Source organism: Chiloscyllium punctatum, chromosome 15 (genome assembly GCF_047496795.1).
Source record: "Chiloscyllium punctatum isolate Juve2018m chromosome 15, sChiPun1.3, whole genome shotgun sequence".
Taxonomy (NCBI): Eukaryota; Metazoa; Chordata; class Chondrichthyes; order Orectolobiformes; family Hemiscylliidae; genus Chiloscyllium; species Chiloscyllium punctatum.
Window position 1 is genome coordinate 21,267,434 of NC_092753.1, and position 22,676 is coordinate 21,290,109.

General features: G+C 43.3%; 1 protein-coding gene across 1 annotated transcript in view; it reads right to left on the minus strand.

Annotated features, from left to right (window-relative positions):
• The window catches only part of LOC140486110 (NACHT, LRR and PYD domains-containing protein 3-like), a 58,347-nt gene that overhangs the window by 16,109 nt on the left and 19,562 nt on the right, over window positions 1-22,676 (minus strand). Inside the window, exons 3-5 of the mRNA XM_072584764.1 lie at window positions 21,866-22,023; window positions 4,955-5,126; window positions 4,794-4,859 (exon numbers count right to left, since the gene is read on the minus strand). Coding sequence (XP_072440865.1) covers window positions 4,794-4,859; window positions 4,955-5,126; window positions 21,866-22,023 — 396 coding nt within the window. The remainder of the gene's footprint in view (window positions 1-4,793; window positions 4,860-4,954; window positions 5,127-21,865; window positions 22,024-22,676) is intronic.

Genomic DNA, 22,676 nt, shown 5'->3' on the forward strand with positions numbered 1-22,676 from the left:
CAATTGATATCACTAAAAGGGCAGTGTTGAGCAAACTTGAGACTCTAACGATAGATTAGTTCCCTGGTCTTGATGGAATGCATCCCAGGGTGCTGAAAGAAATGGCGGAAGTTACAGGAGATGTGTTAGTGGTAATTTACCAAAATTCACTGGACTCCAGGCAGGTCACAGCAGACTGGAAGACAGTGAATGTCACACCACTGTAAATTAAAGGGTGCAGGCAAAAGGCAGGTAATGATAGGCCAGTTCGCTCAACATCTGTAGTTGGGAAAATGCCGAAGGCTATCATTAAAGAAGGAATAGTGAGACATCTGGATGGAAAGGGTTCCATCAGGCAGGCACAGCATGGATTCAGGAAGGGAAGGTCGTGTTTGACAAACTTACTGAAGTTCTTTGAGGATGTAACAAGCGCGGTGGGTGGAGAGAAAGTAGGTGGATGTTGTATACTGAGATTTCCAGAAGGCTTTCGATAAGGTGCCACATAAAAGATTCATCCATAAGACAAGAATGTGTGGAGGTACAGGGAATGTACTAGCATGGACTGGTTCACTAAGAGTCAGGAAAGAATTGGGATAAATGTGTGTTTCTCTGGTTGGAGATCAGCGGTGAGTGGGGTGCCACAGGGGTCAGTGTTCAGCCCAGAGCTGTTCATGATATATATAAATAATTTGGAAGAGGAGACCAAGTGTAACATAGCCAAGGTTGTTGATGACACTAAATTGAGTGGAAAGGGAAACTATGCAGAGGATGTGGAGGGTCTGCAGAGAGATTTTGATAGGTTAAGAGAGTGGCCAAGGGTCTGGCAGATGGAGTACAATGCTGGTAAATGTGAGATTATCCACTTTGGAAGTAAAAATAGTCAGTCAGCGTATTATTTAAATGTGGAAAGATTGCAATATACTGTTGTGCAGAGGGACTTAGGAGTGCTCATACATGAATCGCTAAATGTTGATTTGCAGGTGCAACAGGTAATCAGGAAGGCAAACAGTAATATTGGCTTTCATTGCCAGAGGGATGGGTTTTAAGAGCGGGGAGGTTCTGCTGCAATTGTACAAGGTGTTGGTGAGGCTACACTTGGAGTATTATGCTCAGTTCTGGTCTCCTTACCTGAGGAAGGATCTACTGGAGCGGCACAGTGACTCATTGGTCAGCACTGCAGACCTGGGTTCAATTACCGCCTCAGGCGACTGTGTGGAGTTGCACATTCTCCCAATGTCGGCGTGGGTTTCCTCCGGGTGCTCCGGTTTCTTCCCACAATCCAAAGATGTGCAGGGCAGTTGGATTGGCCATGTTCAATCGCTCATAGCGTTAGGTGTATTAGTCAGGGGTAAATATAGGGTAGGGAAATGGGTCTGGGTGGGTTACTCTTCTGAGGGTCAGTGTGGACTTGTTGGTCTGAAGGGCATGTTTCCATACTGTAAGGAATCTAATCTACTGGCTTAAGAAACAGTGCAGAGGAGGTTCACCAGGTTGATTCTGGAGATGAGGGGCTTATCCTGTGAGGAGAGGTAGACCCTCCTGTTGAGGGGAACTGGTTGGATCAGCAGGAGATGAAAAAATGGAGGGCTTGGAGACCTTCGTCATGGCAGATGGATGTGTACAGGGACTGGATCTCCATGGTGGAGATGAGGCGTTGGGGACCAGGGAAATGAAAGTCATGGAGGAGGTGGATGCGTGGGTGGTATTCTGAACGTAGGTGGGGAGTTCCTGGATTATGGGGGACAGGACGGTGTTGAGATATGCAGAAATAGGTTCGGTGGAGCAGGAGCAGGCTGAGACAATGGGTTGACGGGGTAGTCAGGTTTGTGGATTTTTGGGTTGGAGGTGCCGGGTTCCTGGACAATGAGGTAGGGGGCTGTGGATGGGAGATCCCCAGTGGTGATGAGGTTGTGGATGGCCTGGGAGATGATGGTTTGGTGATGGGGGGTGAGTTTGTGGTCAAGAGGCCGGTAGGAACTGGTGTCCACACGTTGGCGCTTGGCTTCAGCAGTGTAGTGGTTGGTGTGCCAAACTACCACTGCACCCCACCCCCACCCTTGTCTGCAGGTTTAATGGTGAGGTTGGGGTTGGGGTTGGAGCAGGGGGAGTGGAGGGCTGTGAGTTATAAGGGTGATAGGTTAGAGTGGGTGAGGGGGTTGGACAGGTTGAGGTGGTCAATGTCATGGCAGCAGTTGTAAATGAAGAGATTGAGGGTTGGTAATAGACCAGCACGGGGTGTCCAGGTCAGTTGGAGGCGGGAGGAGGGGTCCTCAAAGGGTGGCATGGAGGCGGCCTTCCTCCAAACCAAAGGGGTAGCCATGGGCACCCGCATGGGCCCAGCTTTGCCTGCCTCTTCGTTGGGTATGTGGAACAGTCCATCTTCCCCTACCTCTTTCTCCCCTAAAGTGATGATTGTATCGGCACAACCTCATGCTCCCACCAGTTGAACAGTTCATCAAGTTCATTAACACCTTCCATTCCAACCTCAAGTTCCCCTGGATCATCTCAGACACCTCCCTCCACTTCGGCGAACAATCCATCCCCATTTCTGACGTCAAACTCAACACAGACATCTGCTACAAACCCACTGACCCCCACAGCCACCTGGACTACACCTCCGGGTTCAATTCCCGCCTCAGGCGACTGACTGTGTGGAGTTTGCACGTTCTCCCCGTGTCTGCGTGGGTTTCCTCCGGTTGCTCCGGATTCCTCCCACAGTCCAAAGATGTGCAGGTCAGGTGAATTGGCCATGCTAAATTGCCCGTAGTGTTAGGTAAGGGGTAAATGTAGATGTAGAAGTAGGGGTATGGGTGGGTTACGCTTCGGCGGGGCGGTGTGGACTTGTTGGGCCGAAGGGCCTGTTTCCACACTGTAAGTAATCTAATCCTCCCACCCTGCCTTCTGTAAAAATGCCATCCCTTACTCCCAATTCCTTTGCCTCTGCCGCATCTGCTCCCAGGAGGACCAGTTTCACTATAAAGCATCCCAGATGGCCTCCTTCTTCAAAGACCACAATTTCCCCTCCCAGATGGTTGACGATGCCCTCCAGCTCATCTCCTCCATTTCCTATACTCCACCCTTGAGCCCCACCCCTCCAGTCACAACAAGTATCCCTCTGGTCCTCATCTTCTACCACACCAACCTCTGGGTACATCACATCATCTTCCGCCATTTCCGCCACCTACAAACAGACCCCACCACTAGGGATATATTTGCCTCTGCATTCCGGAGAGACCATTCCTTGCACAACTCCGTTGTTAGGTCCAACTTCCCCTGCCAATTCCAGAAGTGCAAAACCTGTGCTCACACCTCCTCCCTCACCTCTGTCTAAGGTCCCAAAGCATCCTTCCACATTCAACAGAGATTTATCTGCACTTTCTTACACGTCATCTACTGTGTCGATTGTTTCCAATGTGGTCTCCTCTACATTGTGGAGACAGGACGCCAACTTGCAGAATGTTTCAGAGAACATCTCTGGGACACACACATCAAACAACCCCACCGCCCTGTGGCCGTACACTTTAACTCCCCCACCCGCTCCGCCAAGGACATGCAGATCATGGGCCTCCTCCATCACCTCCGCCATTACCACCCGACACCTGGAGGAAGAACGCTTCATCTTCTGCCTTGGGACGCTCCAACCACACAGGATTAATGTAGATTTTACCAGTTTCCTCAATTCTCCTCCCCTCACCTTATCCCAGATCCAACCCTCCAACTTAGCGCTGTCCTTTTGAACTGTCCTACCTGTCCATCTTCCTTTCCACCTATCTGCTCCACCCTCCTCTCCAACCTATCATCTTCACCTCCATCTCCATATACCTATTGCATTACCAGCTACCTTCCTCCAGCCCAACTCTCTTCCTATTTATCTTTCAACCCCCTTGGTCCACAAGCCTAATTCCTGCTGAAGGACTAATGCTCGAAATGCCAATTCTCCTGCTCCTTGGATGCAGCCTCACTGGCTGTGTTTTTCCAGCACCACACTCTTTGACTCTTCATTCCAGATTGTCAGAATCTTCAGTACCTTTTTTGTGTTCTTCAGTAGTTTTGAATCTGCATTTCACTCCCTGAACTGATTGTGGAATCAAATGAAAGTAGCAACTGTTGTTTTTTTTAAAATGAACAGTTAAGAAGAAAGATGATGGATAAGGAGAATAAGTGATTTTCCAGATATTTTGAAGAACCAGGAAGAGAACAAATGGTGAATAGCATTTTTGTCTTGTATCACTGCACAATTTTCACATTTTTTTATTTATCAAACTAACCCATTACATGAGAGAACGTCTATCCTTGAACACCAAGAATTCTCAACTCTTGGATTACCCAACATGCTGGTCTATTTTTGGCAATAAATACTTAATCACAATGGTGGCTGCGTAATCACAATATGACCAAGTTGACCAACCTTCGCACAAACTTCTACTTTTAAGACACACGATTGAAAATGAACACGAAACATAAAATTAGCTCAATTCTGTCACATAACACCTTGATGATTTCATTAGTGAGTAACTTCGATGGAGTGAGTTTTAAATTGCGTGTGAAGTGGAAACTGGGTGTGATACTGGAAATAAATCAAACAGAATCATATTTTAGATCAATGTACAGTGCATCTTATATTCAAATTTGCTTAATCAAATGGAACTGATAACAAATTGGCATCAGGGAGATGGCAACAGGTTTCACCTTACTTGATATCTTTGTCCGTTACAAAATTCCATGTCTGGAAATGTGTAAGAAAGTGGCCAGCACCAAACCTTTCATCATACAGCATGTCAAAAGGTGTGATTGGTTTCAATCTTTTGACTTACCCTTCAAGTGTCTGGGTATCTCTGATATCTCTTCTATGATGTTTGTATAATGTGCCACAGCAGCACCTGTTTGAAACAATTTTTTCCGTAAAATCAGATACAAGAATAATCACAGCAGTATGTATGATTCTAATTTGGATGCAAATGGAATTACACAGTACCGCTTTGCTCTATTTCTTCCAATATTTTGTCCAACTTCGGGACACCATGGCGCATTTTCACAAAAGATTTCCACATCACCCTTCGGGCTCCAGCTTCCTTCTCCATTACCAGGTTCAGAAGAAGTTCGCTGCTTTCTACTTTTTTCCCATCGTCTGCCAGTTCTGTAACTTTCTGGAAGTAACAAGAAGCACCATATTTCATAAACCGTGAATATTCAATAACTGTGTTATTTCAGTTTGTCAAATGAATCAAATGGATAACAGACGAAGAAACTACCCTACACAGTGCAATTATCGGCATTAGCTCAAAATCAATCAAGTTCCATTTCAGGATTTTAGCACACTAAAATTTTCTGGGGACAGGTGGTAACATACTGCTAAAGTTATTGAGCTACTAAACTGGAGGCTAATGTTAAGACATTGGGGACATGTGTTCAAGTTGTATTATTGTTATATGGCGAAAAGGGATTTCAATAACACAAACGAGGTCCGGTATTAACTGACAGCATTCTGAAAATGTGATCACAGTTGAACGTTATAAAAACAAGTGGCTTATTAATGTCCTTTCGGGATGGAAATTAAATCTGCCAGTTTTACTTGTTGTTGTTGACATTTGTCTCCATATTCACAGGAATGTGTTTGACCATTACACCCTCTGGATAGCAGTGGCAAGAACATAGAACATAGAACAATACAGCACAGTACAGGCCCTTTGGCCCTCAATGTTGCTCCGATCCAAGCCCACCTAACCTACACTAGCCCACTATCCTCCATATGCCTATCCAATGCCCGTTTAAATGCCCATAAAGAGGGAGAGTCCACCACTGCTACTGGCAGGGCATTCCATGAACTCACGACTCACTGAGTATAGAATCTACCCCTAACATCTGTCCTATACCTACCACCCCTTAATTTAAAGCTATGCCCCCTCAAATTGGTGACACCATAAGTGGAAAAAGGTTCTCACGGTCAACCCTATCTAAACCCTAATCATCTTGTACACCTCTATCAAGTCACCCCTAAACCTTCTTTTCTCCAATAAAAACAGCCCCAAGTGCCTCAGCCTTTCCTCATACGATCTTCCTACCATACCAGGCAACATCCTGGTAAACCTCCTCTGCACTCGTTCCAGTGCCTCCACATCCTTCCTATAGTATGGCGACCAAAACTGCACACAATACTCCAGAAGCAGCCGCACCAGAGTCTTATACAACTGCAACATGACCGCAGGACTCCGGAACTCAATTCCTCTACCAATAAAGCCCAGTACACCATATGCCTTCTTCACAGCACTATTTACCTGGGTGGCAACTTTCAGAGATCTGTATATATGGACACCAAGATCCTTCTCCTCATCCACACTATCAAGTATCCGACCATTAGCCCAGTACCCCATCTTTTTGTTACTCATACCAAAGTGAATCACCTTACACTTAGCTACATTGAACTCCATGTGCCACCTTTCTGCCCAGCTCTGCAGCTTATCTATATCCCACTGTACCCTGCCACATCCTTCCTCACTGTCAACAACTCCACTGACTTTCGTATCATCCGCAAACTTGCTCACCCAAACTTGGAGCCCCTCCTCCAGGTCATTTATAAAAATGACAAACAGCAATGGTCCCAAAACAGATTCTTGTGGAACACCGTTAGTCACTGCACTCCAAGATGACCTTTACCATCAACTACTACCCTCTGTCTTCTTCCAGCCAGCCAATTCCTAATCCAAACCTCCAACTCACCTTCAATGCCATACCTCCGTATTTTTTTGCAGTAGCCTACCATGGGGAACCTTATCAAACGCCTTACTAAAATCCATATACACCACATCTACCGCTTTACCCTCGTCCACCTCCTTAGTCACCTTCTCAAAGAATTCAATAAGGTTTGTGAGGCACGATCTGCCCTTCACAAAACCATGCTGACTATCCTTGATCACATTATTCCTATCCAGATGTTCATAAATCCTATCCCTTACAATTCTCTCTAAGACTTTGCCCACAACAGAAGTGAGGCTCACCGGCCTATAGTTACTCGGGTTATCCCTACTCCCCTTCTTGAACAAGGGAACCACATTTGCTATCCTCCAGTCTTCTGGCACTAATCCTGTAGACAACGAGGACATAAATATCAAGGACAATGGCTCTGCAATCTCCTCCCTTGTTTCCCAGAGAATCCGAGGATAAATGCCATCAGGCCCAGGGGACTTATCTATTTTCACCCCTTCCAGAATTTCCAACACTTCTTCCCTACATACCTCAAAGCCGTCCATTCTAATTAATTGTGACTCAGTATTCACATCGGCAACAATGTCCTGTTCCTGAGTGAACACTGACGAAAAGTATTCGTTCAGTGTCTCCCCAATCTCTTCAGCATCCACACGCAACTTCCCACTACTATCCTTGACTGGACCTATTCCTACCCTAGTCATTCTTTTATTCCTGACATACCTATAGAAAGCCTTTGGGTTTTCCCTAATCCTATCAACTAAGGGCTTTTCATGTCCCCTCCTTGCTGCTCTTAGCTCTCTCTTCAGATCATTCCTGGCTACCTTATAACTCTCAATCGCCCCAATTGAACCTTCACACCTCATCTTTACAAAGGCCGCCCTCTTCCCTTTAACAAAGGATTCCAATTCCTTCTTAAACCATGGCTCCCTCACACGACCCTTTCCTCCCTGCCTGACAGGTACATACTTATCAAGGACATTCAATAGTTGCTCCGTGAACAAGCTCCACATATCAATTGCGTCCTTGCCTTAAACCCTACTTTTCCAAGAAACGCATCGTAAGTTGTGCCTCACCGCATCATAATTTCCCTGCCCCCAGCTATAACTGTTGCCCTGCAGTGCACACTTATCCCTCTCTATCACTACAGTAAAAGTCACCGAATTGTGGTCACTGTCCCCAAAGTGCTCACCTACCTCCAATTCTAACACCTGGCCTGGTTCGTTACCCAGAACCAAATCCAGTATGACCTCACCTCTTGTTGGCCTGTCTACATATTCTGTCAGGAAATCCTCCTGCACACATTGGACAAACACCGACTCTTCTAACGAACTCGAGCTATAGCTTTCCCAGTCAATATCAGGAAAGTTAAAGCCCCCATAACAACCACCCTATTACTTTTACTCTTCTCCTGAATCATCCTCGCAATCCTTTCTTCTATGTCTCTCGGACGATTAGGAGGCCTGTAGAAAACTCCTAACAGGGTGACCTCACCTTTCCTATTTCTAACCTCAGCCCAAACTACCTCAGATGGCGAGTCTTCATCCATCGTCCTTTCCACAGCTGTAATACTATCTTTGACAAGCAATGCCACACCTTTTACCCCCACCTCTGACCCGACTAAAACATTTAAACCCTGGAACCTGCAACAGCCAATCCTGTCCCTGTTCTACCCATGTCTCCGTAATAGCCACAACATCAAAATCCCAGGTACCAACCCACGCTGCAAGTTCACCTACCTTATTTTGTATACTTCTTGCATTGAAGTATACACACTTCAAGCCACTTTCCTGTTTACAGGCACCCTCCTTTGACATTGATGCCATGTTCCTAACCTCCCTACACTCCAGGTCCTGCACCCTAAAGCTGCAGTCTAGGTTCCCATGCCCCTGCAGAGTTAGTTTAAACCCCCCCCCTCCCACCAAAGGGCACTAGCAAACCTCGCCACAAGGATACTGGTGCCCCTCAGGTTCAGGTGTAGACCATCCTGTTTATAGAGGTCTCACCTTCCCCAGAAAGAACCCCAGTTATCCAGATACCAGAATCCCTCCCTCCTGCACCATCCCTGTAGCCATGCATTTAACTGTTCTCTCTTCCTATTCCTCGACTCTCTATCACGTGGCGCGGTAACTAACCAGAGACAACAACTCTGTTTGTTCTAACTCTGAGCTTCCAACCTAGCTCCCTGGAAGCCTGCCTAACATCCTCAGCCCTCCTCCTACCTATGTCGTTGGTGCCAACGTGGACCACGACTTCGGGATGCTCCCCCTCCCCCTTAAGGACCCGGAAAACACGATCAGAGATGTCATGTACCCTTGCACCTGGGAGGTAACATACCAAACATGAGAACAGTGACAGATGGTCAATAAATGCTGACGATAGCACGCATACACAGTCCATGAATGAATTAACAATAACACCTGACAGCAGATAAACGTTCCAACACTCTGTTCAAAGTGATGTGTGTCTCCCAGAGCAATAGTATTCTTTCAAGTGCAGTCACAGAGTTATAGACTTACAGAGATGTACTGCATGGAAGCAGACATTTTGATTCAAGTTGCCCATGCCGGACAATTATCCTCAGTTACCATCGGTCCAATTTTCCAGCATTTGGCTCAAATACTCATCCAGATGCCTTTTAAATGTTGCAATTGTTCCAGCTTCCACCAAGTCCTCTGGCAGCTCATTCTAAACACACACCACCCTCTGTGTGAAAAAGTTGCCCCTTTGGTCCCTTTTAAATCTTTCCCCTCTTACCATAAACCGATGCCCTATAGTGTTGAATTCCCCTTCCCTGGGGAAAAGAACTCGACTATTTACCCTGTTCATGCCCCCCATGAATTCATCAACCTCTGTAAGGTCACCCCTCAGCCTCTGTCACTCCAGGGAAAACAGCCCCAGCCTATTCAGCCTCTCCCTATAGTTCAAATCTTCCAACCCATTCAGCTTCTCCCTATAGCTCAAATCTTCCAATCTACCATGTGGAACCTTGTCAAAAGCGTTGCTGAAGTCCATATAGACAACATCCAATGCTCTACTTTCATCAAGCTCCTTTGTCACTTCCTTAGAAAACTCAATCAAGTTAGTAAGATACAATTTCCCATACACAACATCATGTCGACTGTCCTTAATTAGTTCTTGCCTTTCCAAATACATGGAAATCCTGTCCCTCAGAATCACCTACGAAAACTTACCAGTCACCGATGTCAGGCTCACCAGTCGATAGTTCCCTGGCTTTTCCTTACCAACTTTCTTAAATAATGGCACCACATTAGCCACTCTCCAGTCTTCTGGCACCTCAACTGTGGCTATCCATGATACAAATATCTCAGCAAGGAGTCTAGCAATCACCTCCCTTGCTTCCCACAAAGAAAGTTGAATCGCTTGTCAAGAGGAAGAAGAAGGCTTATGTTAGGATCGAATGTAAACACTCAGTTAGGGAGCTTGAGAGTCACAAGTTAGCTGGGAAAGACCTAAAAGAGAGCTAAGATGAGCGAGGAGGGAACATGAGAAGTTGTTGACAGATAGGATCAGGGAAAACAGTAAAGCTTTCCATAGGTATATAAGGCATAAAAGAATGACCAGAGTAAGATTAGGATCAAACAAGGACAGTAGTGGGAAGTTGTGCGTGGAGTCAGAGGATATAGGGAAGCGTTAAATGAACATTTCTCATCAGTATTCACACTGGATCAAGACAATGTTGTTGAGGAGAATACTGAGAAATAGGCTGTGAGACTAGATGGGATTGAGGTTTACAAGGAGAAGGTGTTAGAAATTCTGGAAAGTGTGAAAATAGTTAAATCTCCTGGGCTGGATGGAATTTATCCTCGGATTCTCTGGGAACCCGAGTCTTTGACTTTGATCTTTATGTCATCGTTGTTGGCTGGAATAGTGCCAGAAGACTGGAGGATAGCAAATGTTGTTCCCTTGTTCAAGAAGGGGAGTAGAGACAACCCTGGTAATTATAGACCAGTGAGCCTTACTTTAGCTGTGGGTTAAGTGTTGGTAAAGGTCACAAGAAATTGGATTTATAATCATCTCGAATAGGTTAAGTTTTGCACCTTCTCTAGTAGGTACATTCACATACTAAATAAGAAAATGTTCTTGTACACACTTAACAAACTCCTCTCCCTTAACACTATGGCAGTCCAAGTCTATGTTTGGAAAATTAAAATCTCCTACCATTACCACCCTATTTTCTTTTTTACAAATGACTGAAATTTCCTAACAAATTTGCTTCTCAATTTCCCACTAACTACTTGGGGGTTCTATAGTACAATTCCAATAAACTGATCATCCCTTTCTTATTTCCCAGTTCCACCCAAATAACTTCACTGGACTTGCTCCCAGGAATATCCTCCCCAAATACAGCCATAAGGTTAACCCTGAGCAAAACTGCCTCTCCTCCTCCTGTCTTGCCCCTTTTCAATCCTTCCTATGGCTTCTATTCCCTGGTACAATGAGCTGCCAGTCCTGTCCATCCCTGAGCCACATCTCTTTAATTGCTATGATATCCCAGTTCCATATTCACAATCATGCTCTGAGTTTATCTGCCTTACCCCTAGGCCTCTCGCATTGAAATAAATGCAATTTAATTTACCAGTCCTACCTCGTTCTCTGCCTTACTCTTGCCTGTCTTGACTGTTTGACTTCCTCCTCTTCTCAAGTGCACCAGCCTCAGACGTATCTCTTTTCTTACTATCTCTTTGGGTCTGTGTGGCCCCTTACTAGTTTAAATCCTCCCAAGTAGCTCGGGCAAATCTCCCCACCAGTTTATTCATTCCCTTCCAACCTGTCTTTGTAAATAGGTCACTTCCACCCCAGAAGATATTCCAATTATTCAAAAATGTGAATCCTTCTCCCCTGCAATAGCTCCTCAGCCACACATTCATCTGTTCTATCCTCATATTCCTACCTTCACTAGCACATGGCACTGGGAGTAAAACAGATATTCCTACCTTTTTAATGTCTTGCCTAATTTCCTGTATTATCTCATCTGAATTTGGTACTTTTCTCACCCTATGTTGTTGCCTCCAATGCGTACAAGACCTGCCTGCTTGTCATTCTCCACTTTGAGAATATTCTGCACCTTCTCAAAGACACCCTTTGCCAGCCATTGAAACATCTGTCTGTGCCTCCGACTAGAGAGTGCCCTATAACAATCGATTGCTTGGAACCTGACATACCCCTCATTATATTAGAGCCTGTCCTTGTACCAGAAACTTAGCTGTCAGTGCACACTCCCCTGAGAGTCCATCACCCTCTACATCTTCCAAAAAAACATGCTTGTTTGAGATGGGCAGAGCCACAGGAGACTCCTGCACTACCTGCCTACCTCTACTACCGTTCTCAGAGCTGAAAATGTGTTGCTGGAAAAGCGCAGCAAAAACACATTTTCAGCTCTGATCTCCAGCATCTGCAGTCCTCACTTTCTCCTACCTTTCTCAGAGGTCAACTATCTACCTGACTGTATCTGAAGTTTCTCCAGCTTCCTGAAACTGCCATCCATCACCCCCTGTCCAACTCCTGTAACTTCCTCAGTACTTCTCACTGCTGCTGCAAAGGATCCGTGTCATCCAATAGGATTTGCAACCAAACACACTTCCTCAATTATGATCACCAGAAACATTGGCGTTCTCCCTCTCTGCACCTTAACAATCTACAGACCCAGAAAATCGAATAGCTCTAAAAACATTTCTCTAGGATAACTTAGTGCCTATGTTTTATATTTTTAATAAAAGTCAGTTCACTAAAATCTCGGTGCTTCATTACTGATGGCTTTTAGGAATAAGGACTAACATTGCCTTCATGTAAAATAATCATACCTCTTGAAGAATGTAGAAAAGCAACTGAACACAATGAATATTCTCTTGGAAATTTCATGAACACCTCCCTGTTCCCAGCTGCCAGAGAAAGTGGTGGAGGCTGGTACAATTACAACATTTAAAAGGCATCTGGAAGGATATATGAATAAGAACGGTTTAGAGGGATATGGACCAAATGCTGGCAAATGGGACTTGATTAATTTAGGATACCTGGTCAGCATGGACGAGTTGAACTGACGTGTCTGTCTTCATGCTCTTTGGCTCCATGACTCTCTGACTCTCAAAGTGAGTTTAAATTAGCTTGTACGTGAGTTTGTAGCAATAAGTTCAGAAGGAAAGGAAATCGGCTGGAAATAGAAGGTTATCATTTTAGTTTATTCCAGAAGTTTTAGAAACCAAAGCTATGGAATAGACAACGTGCTTGTTGTACAATGATTTATACTGAAGAATTCAGTGCAGGATGTCTGGTGAATAAGACAAATAAACAGTTTCCACAATAGTGGCCCAAATATATAGCACATTCCAATATGAATAAATCACTGAGAAAGGATTCAGAGAATCAGGGAAAGAAATAGCAAAGGTTTTCTCATTGGAGTGAAGAAGGATGAGACGTGACTTGATCGCGATGTACAAGATGATGAGGCAAAGATAGAGTGGATAGTCAGAGACTTTTTCCCAGGGCAGAAATGGTTATCAAGAGGGGGTGTAATTATAAGGTTTAGGAGAGATGTTTAGGGGAGATGTCAGAGGTAGGTTCTTTACACAGAGAGTGGTGGGTGCACAGAATGCACTGCCAGCAGTGGTAGGACAGGCTTATACATTAGGGACATTTAAGTGACATTTATCTCTTGGATAGGCACAAAGATAGTAAAATGTAGCATGTGAAAGTTAATTTGATCTTAGGGGAGGATGAAAGATTGGCACAACACTGAAGGCTGAAAGGCCTGTACTGTGCTGTATTCAGCTCGGTTCTATATTCAGTTTTTCACTTTCCAATTCACTGTGCCAACAGTCTGGATGATGCAGGGTTGGAGAACTGCTAAAGTCCTGTTATTGCTTTTTTAAAAAATAGACATTTTTATTGAAAATTTAACATGTTTTTACAAACTTACAAATAAAAAAAACACAAGTACAAACACTAATACACAATTAAATCTTAAATAAATAATAGCCAAAGCCTGTCAACCAAAAAGAAGAGATACAGAGAAAAAAACGAGAAAGACAAAACTCAACTAACTACTAATCTTACCTACAACAAGCCAGAGTGTATGATCAAATATCTTACATTACTCAAGAGAAAAAGAAAGGATAACATAGTAATTAAGTAGTGAAGTACATGCTCGGAATGAGTTAACATCAAATCGTAATAAAACCCGTATTCATGCGGGATTTCTCCCCCAAGGGGCCCCTGGAACAGCCAAAACCGCTACCTCAACGAGATGAAAGCCCTTGACAATATGGCCGAAATATCTGTATCTGTGTAATTCAAAAAGGGCTGCCATATTTTATAGAAAAATTCAGCTTTTTGGTGCACCATATTTGTAAGGAAGTCAAGAGGAATACATTGCATGGTTAATCTGTGCCAATTCGGAAGTCCTGGAGGGCCCTCGGCCACCCAGCTGACTAAGATATTTTTCCTTGCACAAAAGGAGAGAATGGAAAATAGTTTCCTCCCATGCACATCCAGAGAAGGTAAACTCGAGAAGCCCAGGAGAAGAGATATTGGATCTACTCTAATTTCCATTCCCAAGATTTCTGTCAAGGCATTTGTTACTTTGGTCCAGTATTTGTGGATCTTATGGCATGTCCATAGCAGTGTGTAAGAGTGCCCACCTCTGTTTTGCATTTGGGACACATTGGAGTTGCTCCTGCCCTAAATTTTGCCAATTGTTCCGGTGCTATATGAGTCCTATGGAGTATCTTTAACTGAATGGCCTGGGTTCTGTTACAAATGGAGATTCTTCTGGCATTTTCCCAGATGTCATCCCACATTCCTATAGAAATTTCCAGCCCCAATTCCTGATCCCATGTTCTAAGCAGATGGTCCATGTCTTCCGACACTTCATTATGTAATAAGTGATAAAGAGTGCTGACCAAGGATACACCCATTGGCCACAACACTCTACGTTCTCTATCTGATTTATAAAGGCTATCTAATAGCGTAGTCTTCTTCTGTATGTAATCTCAAATTTGGAAGTATCGAAAGATTACCATTAGGTAATCCAAATTTCTGATGCAGCTGCTCAAAAGACATCAGGGCCCCCTTCTCAAACAGATCCCCTAAATAAGAAATATCCCTGGACCTCCAGGATTTGAATGTGGCATTTGTGAGCCCTGGTTGAAAACACCATACCCCTACAATGGGAGTACAGGGGAATGTTTTATGTGAATTACCCTCGTTTTGCCGCATTTTCTTCCAGGCTTTAATTGTGTTTAATACTATGGGGTTTTTACAGTGGTCCATAATGATTTTCATCTTATCTAAAAATAAGATGTTAATAAGAGGACACTTTACTTGAGAAGCCCAGATGTCCAGCCAGATTGATTGCGGGTCAGGCGAGAACCAATTGCTATGTAGCTTAATAGGGAACTCAGCTGACACTTCCTAAAGTATGGAAAATCCAGCCCTCCCCTTGCCTGTGGAAGCTGTAGCTTCCTTAACTTAATGAGGGAAAATCTATGATTCCAGATGAAAGAACCAAGCCAACCATATAATTTGCACAGTGCTGGCCTCGGCAGCATCACTGGGAGCATTCTCATAGGGTATTAGAGACGGGGCAAGACATTCATTTTAATTAGAGCTATTCTTCCTAGCCAGGAAATTGGAAGATTCCCCGCAGCGTTGAAGGTCCTGCCTTATCCTTTCCAGTAGATGCCCAAAATTGACCTTGTACAGCTGACCAAATACTGGGGTGATAAAAATACCTAAATATAAAAAACCCTCCAGAGACCACAGAAAGGGAAAGTGAGATCCGTCCAATAAGTGGGACATACTAGCGAGGCCGCCCTACGGCATGGCCTCTGATTTTGAGAAATTAATTTTGTAACCTGAGAATGCACTAAGTATATTAATATTTTGGATCAGGCGGGGCAACGGTATCAGAGGATTACTACGAAAAAGAGAACATCATCTGCATAAAGGATAATTTTATGTTTACTTGTACCAATCCTCGGGGCCGTTATATTAGAGTCAACCCGTATAGCTTCCGCTAGTGGCTCAATTATTAGCGTGAATAGCAACAGTGAGAGAGGACATCCCTGACAGCAGCCACTACCCACACTGAAGCTATCTGAGTCTAAACCATTAGTGATCACAACTGCTTTGGGATCATTGTACAATGTTGAGACCCATTTAGCAAATACCTTCCCAACGCCAAACCTTTCCAATGTATAGAACAGGTATGACCATTCTACCCTGTTGAATGCCTTCTCCACATCCGAGACTACTATTCCCAGTACTTTTTCCTGATGACAGACTTGAATCACATTCAAAACCCTTCTAATATTATTAGATGATATACAGCCCTTGATAAACCCCGTCTGAGCCTCCTTTATGATGTGTGGCAATACCCTCTCCAGCCTCAATGCTAATGTTTTAGAAAGAATTTTAAAATCTACTTTTAGCAAGGATGTCAGTCTATATGATGTGCAATCTTCTGGGTCCTTTCCTTTTTTGAGAATAACGGAGATATTTGCCTCTTTCAGCGAAGGCGGGAAGGCAGCCCTGACCGTATGAGTAGTTGTACATGTCCATGCGTGAACCAGCTAATACTCCTGGAAACTCTTTGCAAACTTCAACCTGAAGTCCATCTGGGCCAGGTGCCTTACCGCTCTGATGTTGCCTGATTGCGTCAAGTATTTCCTGGGTTGTTAGGGGAGCATTCAGGATCGACACCTGTTCTGGAGTTACGTCCGGAAAAAGGACTGCATCCTCCTGGCTCTATCTTCACAATCCTGTGATTTATACAAATCAGAATAAAACTTTCTGAAGATTGTGTTGATCCTTTTATGATCGTGAGTCAGAGTACCAGTACTTTCCCTAACGGATGTGATAGCTTGAGGGGCCTTTTTATTCCCTCGCGAGAAATGCTAAGTATCTACCAGGTTCATCGCCAAATTCATATAATCTTTGCTTTGCAAATAATATTTCCCTCTTTGCCGTTTGGGTAAGTGCGGTATTCAGGGCTGTCCTAAGGGCCGTAATCCTTTGTAATTTAGCAATAATCTGTCAATGTATGCTGTTTCAGCTGCTTTTAAACGAGCCTCAAGTAGACGCTGTTGTACTCCCTTTAGATTTTTCTGGGTCACCAAGTATGAAATGATCAGACCTCGCACATAAACTTTAATGGTCTCCCACATCATTGATGGGTTACGAGCCGTACCTGAATTAATTTGCAAAAAAAGTTTTAAATTCTTGAGAAAAATATTTTTCAAATTTACTATCCTTCATTAAGAAGGAATCCATACGCCAATGTTGGGGGGATGCCTCATTGTTCCTAGCCTTGATTTCCATATACACAGCAGCATGATCAGAAATTATCATAACACCTATTTTTCAGGATGATATGGAATTCAAAAAGGTCAAGGGGGCAAAAAACATATCAATTCTAGTGTGACACTTATGTGGATTAGAGTAAAAAGAGAAATCTCTGCCTTGTGGGTGAAGGCACCTCCACACACCTACTAATCCTAATTCTTTATTCAAATCCACCAATTGTCTGGATCTGGGGGATACACCCACAGTACTCTTGGGTATCCTGTCTATCTCCAGGTCCATAATACAATTAAAGTCTTCCCCTATAATTGTATGACGAGCCCGGAGAGCCGTCAGTTCAGGGGACAATACAGATTTAAAATCCCATATCCCTCCCCATTTATAAGGGCTTTAACCAATATATATCGTCCAGATTCATCTTTTATCTGACTTAGGATTTTGAAAGGGAGATTCTTCGTTATAAGAATGACTACTCCCCTACTTTTTGAGCTGAAAGAAGAAAAGAAGGCCTGATCAAATCCACCCTGTTGTAATTTCAAATGTTCTTTATCTAGTAAATGTGTCTCCTGTGGGAGAGCTATATCACCCCTTTCTTTTTTGAGATTAGAGAGCATTTTCTTCCTTTTGACTGGCGAATTACTCCCTTTGACATTTGAGGTGCACCATTTAATCGAATGACTAACCATAATCGTCCAGGCAAGTCCGAGACCCCCCAGAAGGAGAAACCCCATCCAAAACACTCCCAGCATAGACCATAGAAAATTCACAAAAATAGAGATTCTTTAATCCACTCCAATTTAATAAAACACAATTTCTAAATAGAAAAAATATAAAACATATTTAAACGGAGACTTGCCCCCTTGTTTCCAGGGGGCATCACTTCCTTTCCGAAAACCCATCATATCCTCTCCCAACCAGTGCCCCACCCTCGACGCAGGCATCCCATAATAAAATAAAGAAAATTCAAGTGTGCTGTAAAGCTAAAGTTAACAGTGAGTACCCTACCCACTCCTACCCACACCAACACCTAGCAATATATTTGGCAATGTTAATACCACGTATAAACATATAAAACTATAAAATTACAGTCTTAGCAGATAATAATTAAATATAGTAACACAAAATAATAGCGGGAAACAAACCCGCTCTAAAAGAAAGAGATAAGGTAAGACAAGTCAGGCACCCCCCTCACCTGAGTCAACTAGACCACACGGCCTATATATATAAAACAAAAAGGAAAATCGCAAAGTGGAAAACAAATAAGCTCCCTCCCTACCCCCCAGAGATAATATTAAGCAATACAGGTAATAAGAGAAAAAAAAGGGTATACCGGGGAACAGGGGGTTTGGGCGGGGGGGGGGGGGTGGTGGTGGTGGTGAGCAGAACAACTTCATTCACTACATGAATTAACTCTTACAATTTATTTGAGAGAGTCCAAATATTCCTTGGCCTTCTCCAGCGATCCGAAGTTATAGATGGACCCTTCATGGCTAAAACGTAGCATTGCTGGGTAGCGCAGGGATTATTGAATGTTTAAATCCCTTAGATGCTTCTTCGTTTCATCAAACACCCTCCTCTATGGTCCAAAGCTGGGGAAAAATCCTGAAACAGCATAATCTTGGATCCTTTTTAAGTCATGGCTTGGGGATCTTTCCCGAGATTTCTGGAGGCTTCCAGGAGTGTTTGCTTCTCTCTCTAGCACTGCAGCCGGAATAGGACCGGGCAGGGGCGCTGGTCCGACCCGGGCCTGCATATTGCAACCCGGTGGGCCCATTCTACCCTTACCTGGCCTGATCCAGCCTCCAACTTCAACATCCGAGGAAGCCACTGCTCCAGAAACACTGCAAGCTGGCCTTCCTCTTCCCGTTTGGCAAGGCCCAGCAAACGAATATTTTTCGACGACCTCGATTCTCGAGGTTGATGATGTGATCTTCTAAGGCCCGGACTCGCTGTTCGACCCACGGCCAATTCTGCAGTAGACTTGCAGGTCGTGGCCTTTAGCTCTGCCCCTCCAACTCGATGTTCGATTTTTTCTATGTCTCGGTCGTGCTTTTGCAGCGCGACAGACAACAATTCCCACCTGCTCCTGGACTCTTCTATAAAGGCATTGATCTTCTCTTCAAGTTTGGCAATCACTGCAGCAAGGCTCGCCACCGTCGGTAAGTCTCCCGGGGTAGCTGCAGACACCTCTGCTGCAGCTGGGGAGGGTGGGGGAGGGGTTCCTGTGTGTTGCGAGCTGTGGGCATTCTTTCCCTTAGTCATTTTAATAGAGCATCAAACTACTCAAGTTTGGTTCAAAATGGCTAACTGTATTGAATAAAAGTTATTTTAAATGATTTGACAGGTGTGGTGGAGGTGGGCAGCCCACTTTGTCTGAGTCTTGGGCAGAGCACTACAGACTCAGACTTGCTGGGTCGCCGCCATCTTAGATCTCGTCCTATTATTGCAATGAAGGCAGAGCCAGAAACCAGAGTAAACACAAACCAAAAAGTAAACACATGGTGTTATTTTTGGTCAGAAACTGGCATCTAACAGTTTAAAATGTGTATTATTGATCAAGTCAAATGACTATGTGGTTCCTCACTGTGTGTGGCTACCTTTTGTAATTTTCTTCAGAAGGTATCCATGGTGGCTGATGAGGGTAACAAGAATCTAAATGGATATTGGCAAATTCATTTACAAGACCATAAGACATAGGAGTGGAAGTAAGGCCATTCAGCCCATCAAGTCCACGCCGCCATTCAATCATGGCTGATGGGTATCTTAACGCCACTTACCTGCACTCTCCCCGTATCCCTTAATTCCTTGCGAGATTAAGAATTTATCAATCTCTGCCTTGAAGACATTTAACATCCCGGCCTCCACTGCGAGACATCACATGCAGACTGCTTAGAATACTAAAATATCCCAGGATCCAAATGAGGGTGTCTGGGCTGGTGCAACCGAAACTATTTAATGCTATCAATGGCATAAAGCCAAAAACAAAAATATAATGTTAAATATGCCAATCAAGATTGGCCAAATCTATGTGTTATGTGGAGAAAACAAAAATCTGTTAACATTTCAGGTCTGTAATGTTTTGTAAGAAGTGAGAATAGTTGGGAAACATAATAGATTTTGATCAAATGAAAGCGGTAGCTGAGATAAGAATAATTAACAAAACAGAAGGTCTGTTCAGAGGGTAGGGAAGATCAAATGACATATTGTTCAATGGGGCCATATCAAAGGAATAGATAAGAGACAGTGAAACTATGAGTCTGGAGGTGATATGATGGCAGAACTGAAAATGTGTTGCTGGAAAAGTGCAGCAGGTCAGGCAGCATCCAAGGAACAGGAGAATCGACGTTTCGGGCATAAGCCCTTCTTGAAGCCAACTTGAGCAATGCATAAACTCAAAAGCTAAATTAAAAAAAGATATGAAAGATGTATTATACAACCAATTAAAAAAGTGTATTCGAGTATGTGATCTGAAATTATTGAATTTAAAAAAAGGAAGTTTGCAAAACGCCCTCTTAATTTCTCTGTTATTTCCTTTTGGTGCATCCAATCTATCACTAACATCTAATTTGGCTGTTTTTATTTGCTGTTCTCCCTTTTTGTATTTACTTAATTTTTTTTCCCATTGCCAAGTTTACCCATTGCTCCTGAAAGCCACGGACCTGCAGAATTATCATCTTTCTGCAATGACATCATCAAACAGCACCAGAGAATCTTTCACAAACAATTTCTGACTTTTCTACTTTCCTCATTTACGTATGTTGGATGCAAAATTGCCTCAATGGCAAGACAAATGGTTCACACAGTTCATGAATGTTTTGCGAGAGGAAGGCAATTTTTATTGGGGTCATGCAGCATTGAGGTGAGCGTACCATGCAGTTCCTGAACTTATATGCATGACTTTCATTCAGGGGGGATGATTAAGAAGCCTTCACCTTGACATGGAAAATATCCAGGTGTTTGCTAGTTGTCAATCCTATTCTATATCAATGGAATTTACATATGCTCTGCAATGTAGCAGACAAAATTTAAGCTTGAGATGAATGATCAAATGTATCTCCGAATGACGATTAAATCTAGAAAAAAAACATAGAAATGGCATGAGGGGCACAGGACAAAGAAATATTAGTGCACAGATTGGTGAAGGGAATTGGGCAGGTAAGTGGACAGGAAGAAAATTAATAATTTCTTCGGGAGCTGAGACACAGAGGATCAGAAGATGAGAGTTTATATTTGAACCATATGTACACCAGTTAGACTGAGGTTGGAGCCTCTGTAGATGATTTCATTGATTGCACTATAGGAAGAAATCCATGGAATTCATGAGAATATTTTTCAGCAATTTGTTGAGGATTGGACAATAAATTGGGCTTGGATGTTTTTTGAATCATGTCAGTTGTACAGATGAGGGTGATTAGAGATGTATAAGGTGTATGTAAGATGAGAGCACCAAGTAGAGATAGCAGATATATTTTGTTCAGCAGTGTGGTGAACAAGTGCTTATGGAATTAGAGAGGGACTGAGGAGTTGATATATATGGAGGATAGTGCCTGAAAAACTGGCAGAAGCAGAAACCTGCATCGTTTTAAACAGATCTGTGAGGTATCATAATGTTCAGGTTTATGAACCAAGAGCTGAAATGCATGATGATGTCTGGGAGCAGTCAATGGTCCAAATTACCACATCTTGTCTTCCAATTATTTCTATGTTTTCATCATTCCAACAGAGATATCATTTATGATCTGCAAATCCAAAACATTGACAGACATTTCTCACATTGATTGGATCTGTTGCCAAAATAACAGGTTCTCTTGAAAGTTTTCTGATGTTGAGTCAATTCAGATTAAGAGTGATTTTGTTCACTTGCCTGATGTTCCTGGCCATTGAAATGTCCCTCGTACGTTAACACCAAGCTGACACCTATCACCGCTTCTTCAATTGCCTGTTCCAATCTCTCCCGGTAGAATGTCGTCACCTTATAAAGGTCGCAATCGTTGAAGTTTTCAAGGTACTGGGAGACAGGATCTGTGAGTATAAAGTGTATAAATATTTTCAATGTATCCTACAAGTTACAGTCTTTAATTTATTGGTATAATTTTCATTTAACCAACCCATCAAATTCACTTAGTTTTCATGGAACAAAAAATGTTGAAGCAGTCTCATGGGCACGAATGAGTATGACACCTTTACACTGTCTTGTAGAGTTAAAGTCATTTTTCTTCCATCAAGTTAAAGGTAAGGTTCATTTCAGAAAATGAGTTGATCATTGTAAACTGTGTTATCACTGACGACAACTTTGAAGAAACAAAACTTTGGAATTTCCTGCGACTTCTCTTGGTGAAAGGACCTTTATTTAATTATTCACTTGCATTAACCACAGAAATCCTTCATAACATTGTGGGACACGCAATGCATGCCATGGTCAATCTTGGCACAGAGTTGGCAAGGAAAGTATGGGTGGCATCATTTCTATGCCCTCAAAGAGACTTAAAGTTCACACAGACATAAACAAATCAAATAAGTAAGTATACCAGTTAGAAACATCTAAAAAGACCCTTATGTTACACAAGCAGTTAAACATTTTGAAAAGCTGCTAGACAGCACAGACAGGAGAAGTCTATGTGAGATATTGAGAATGCATCTGAATGTCACGTGATTCCTCAACAGCGGGTATCATC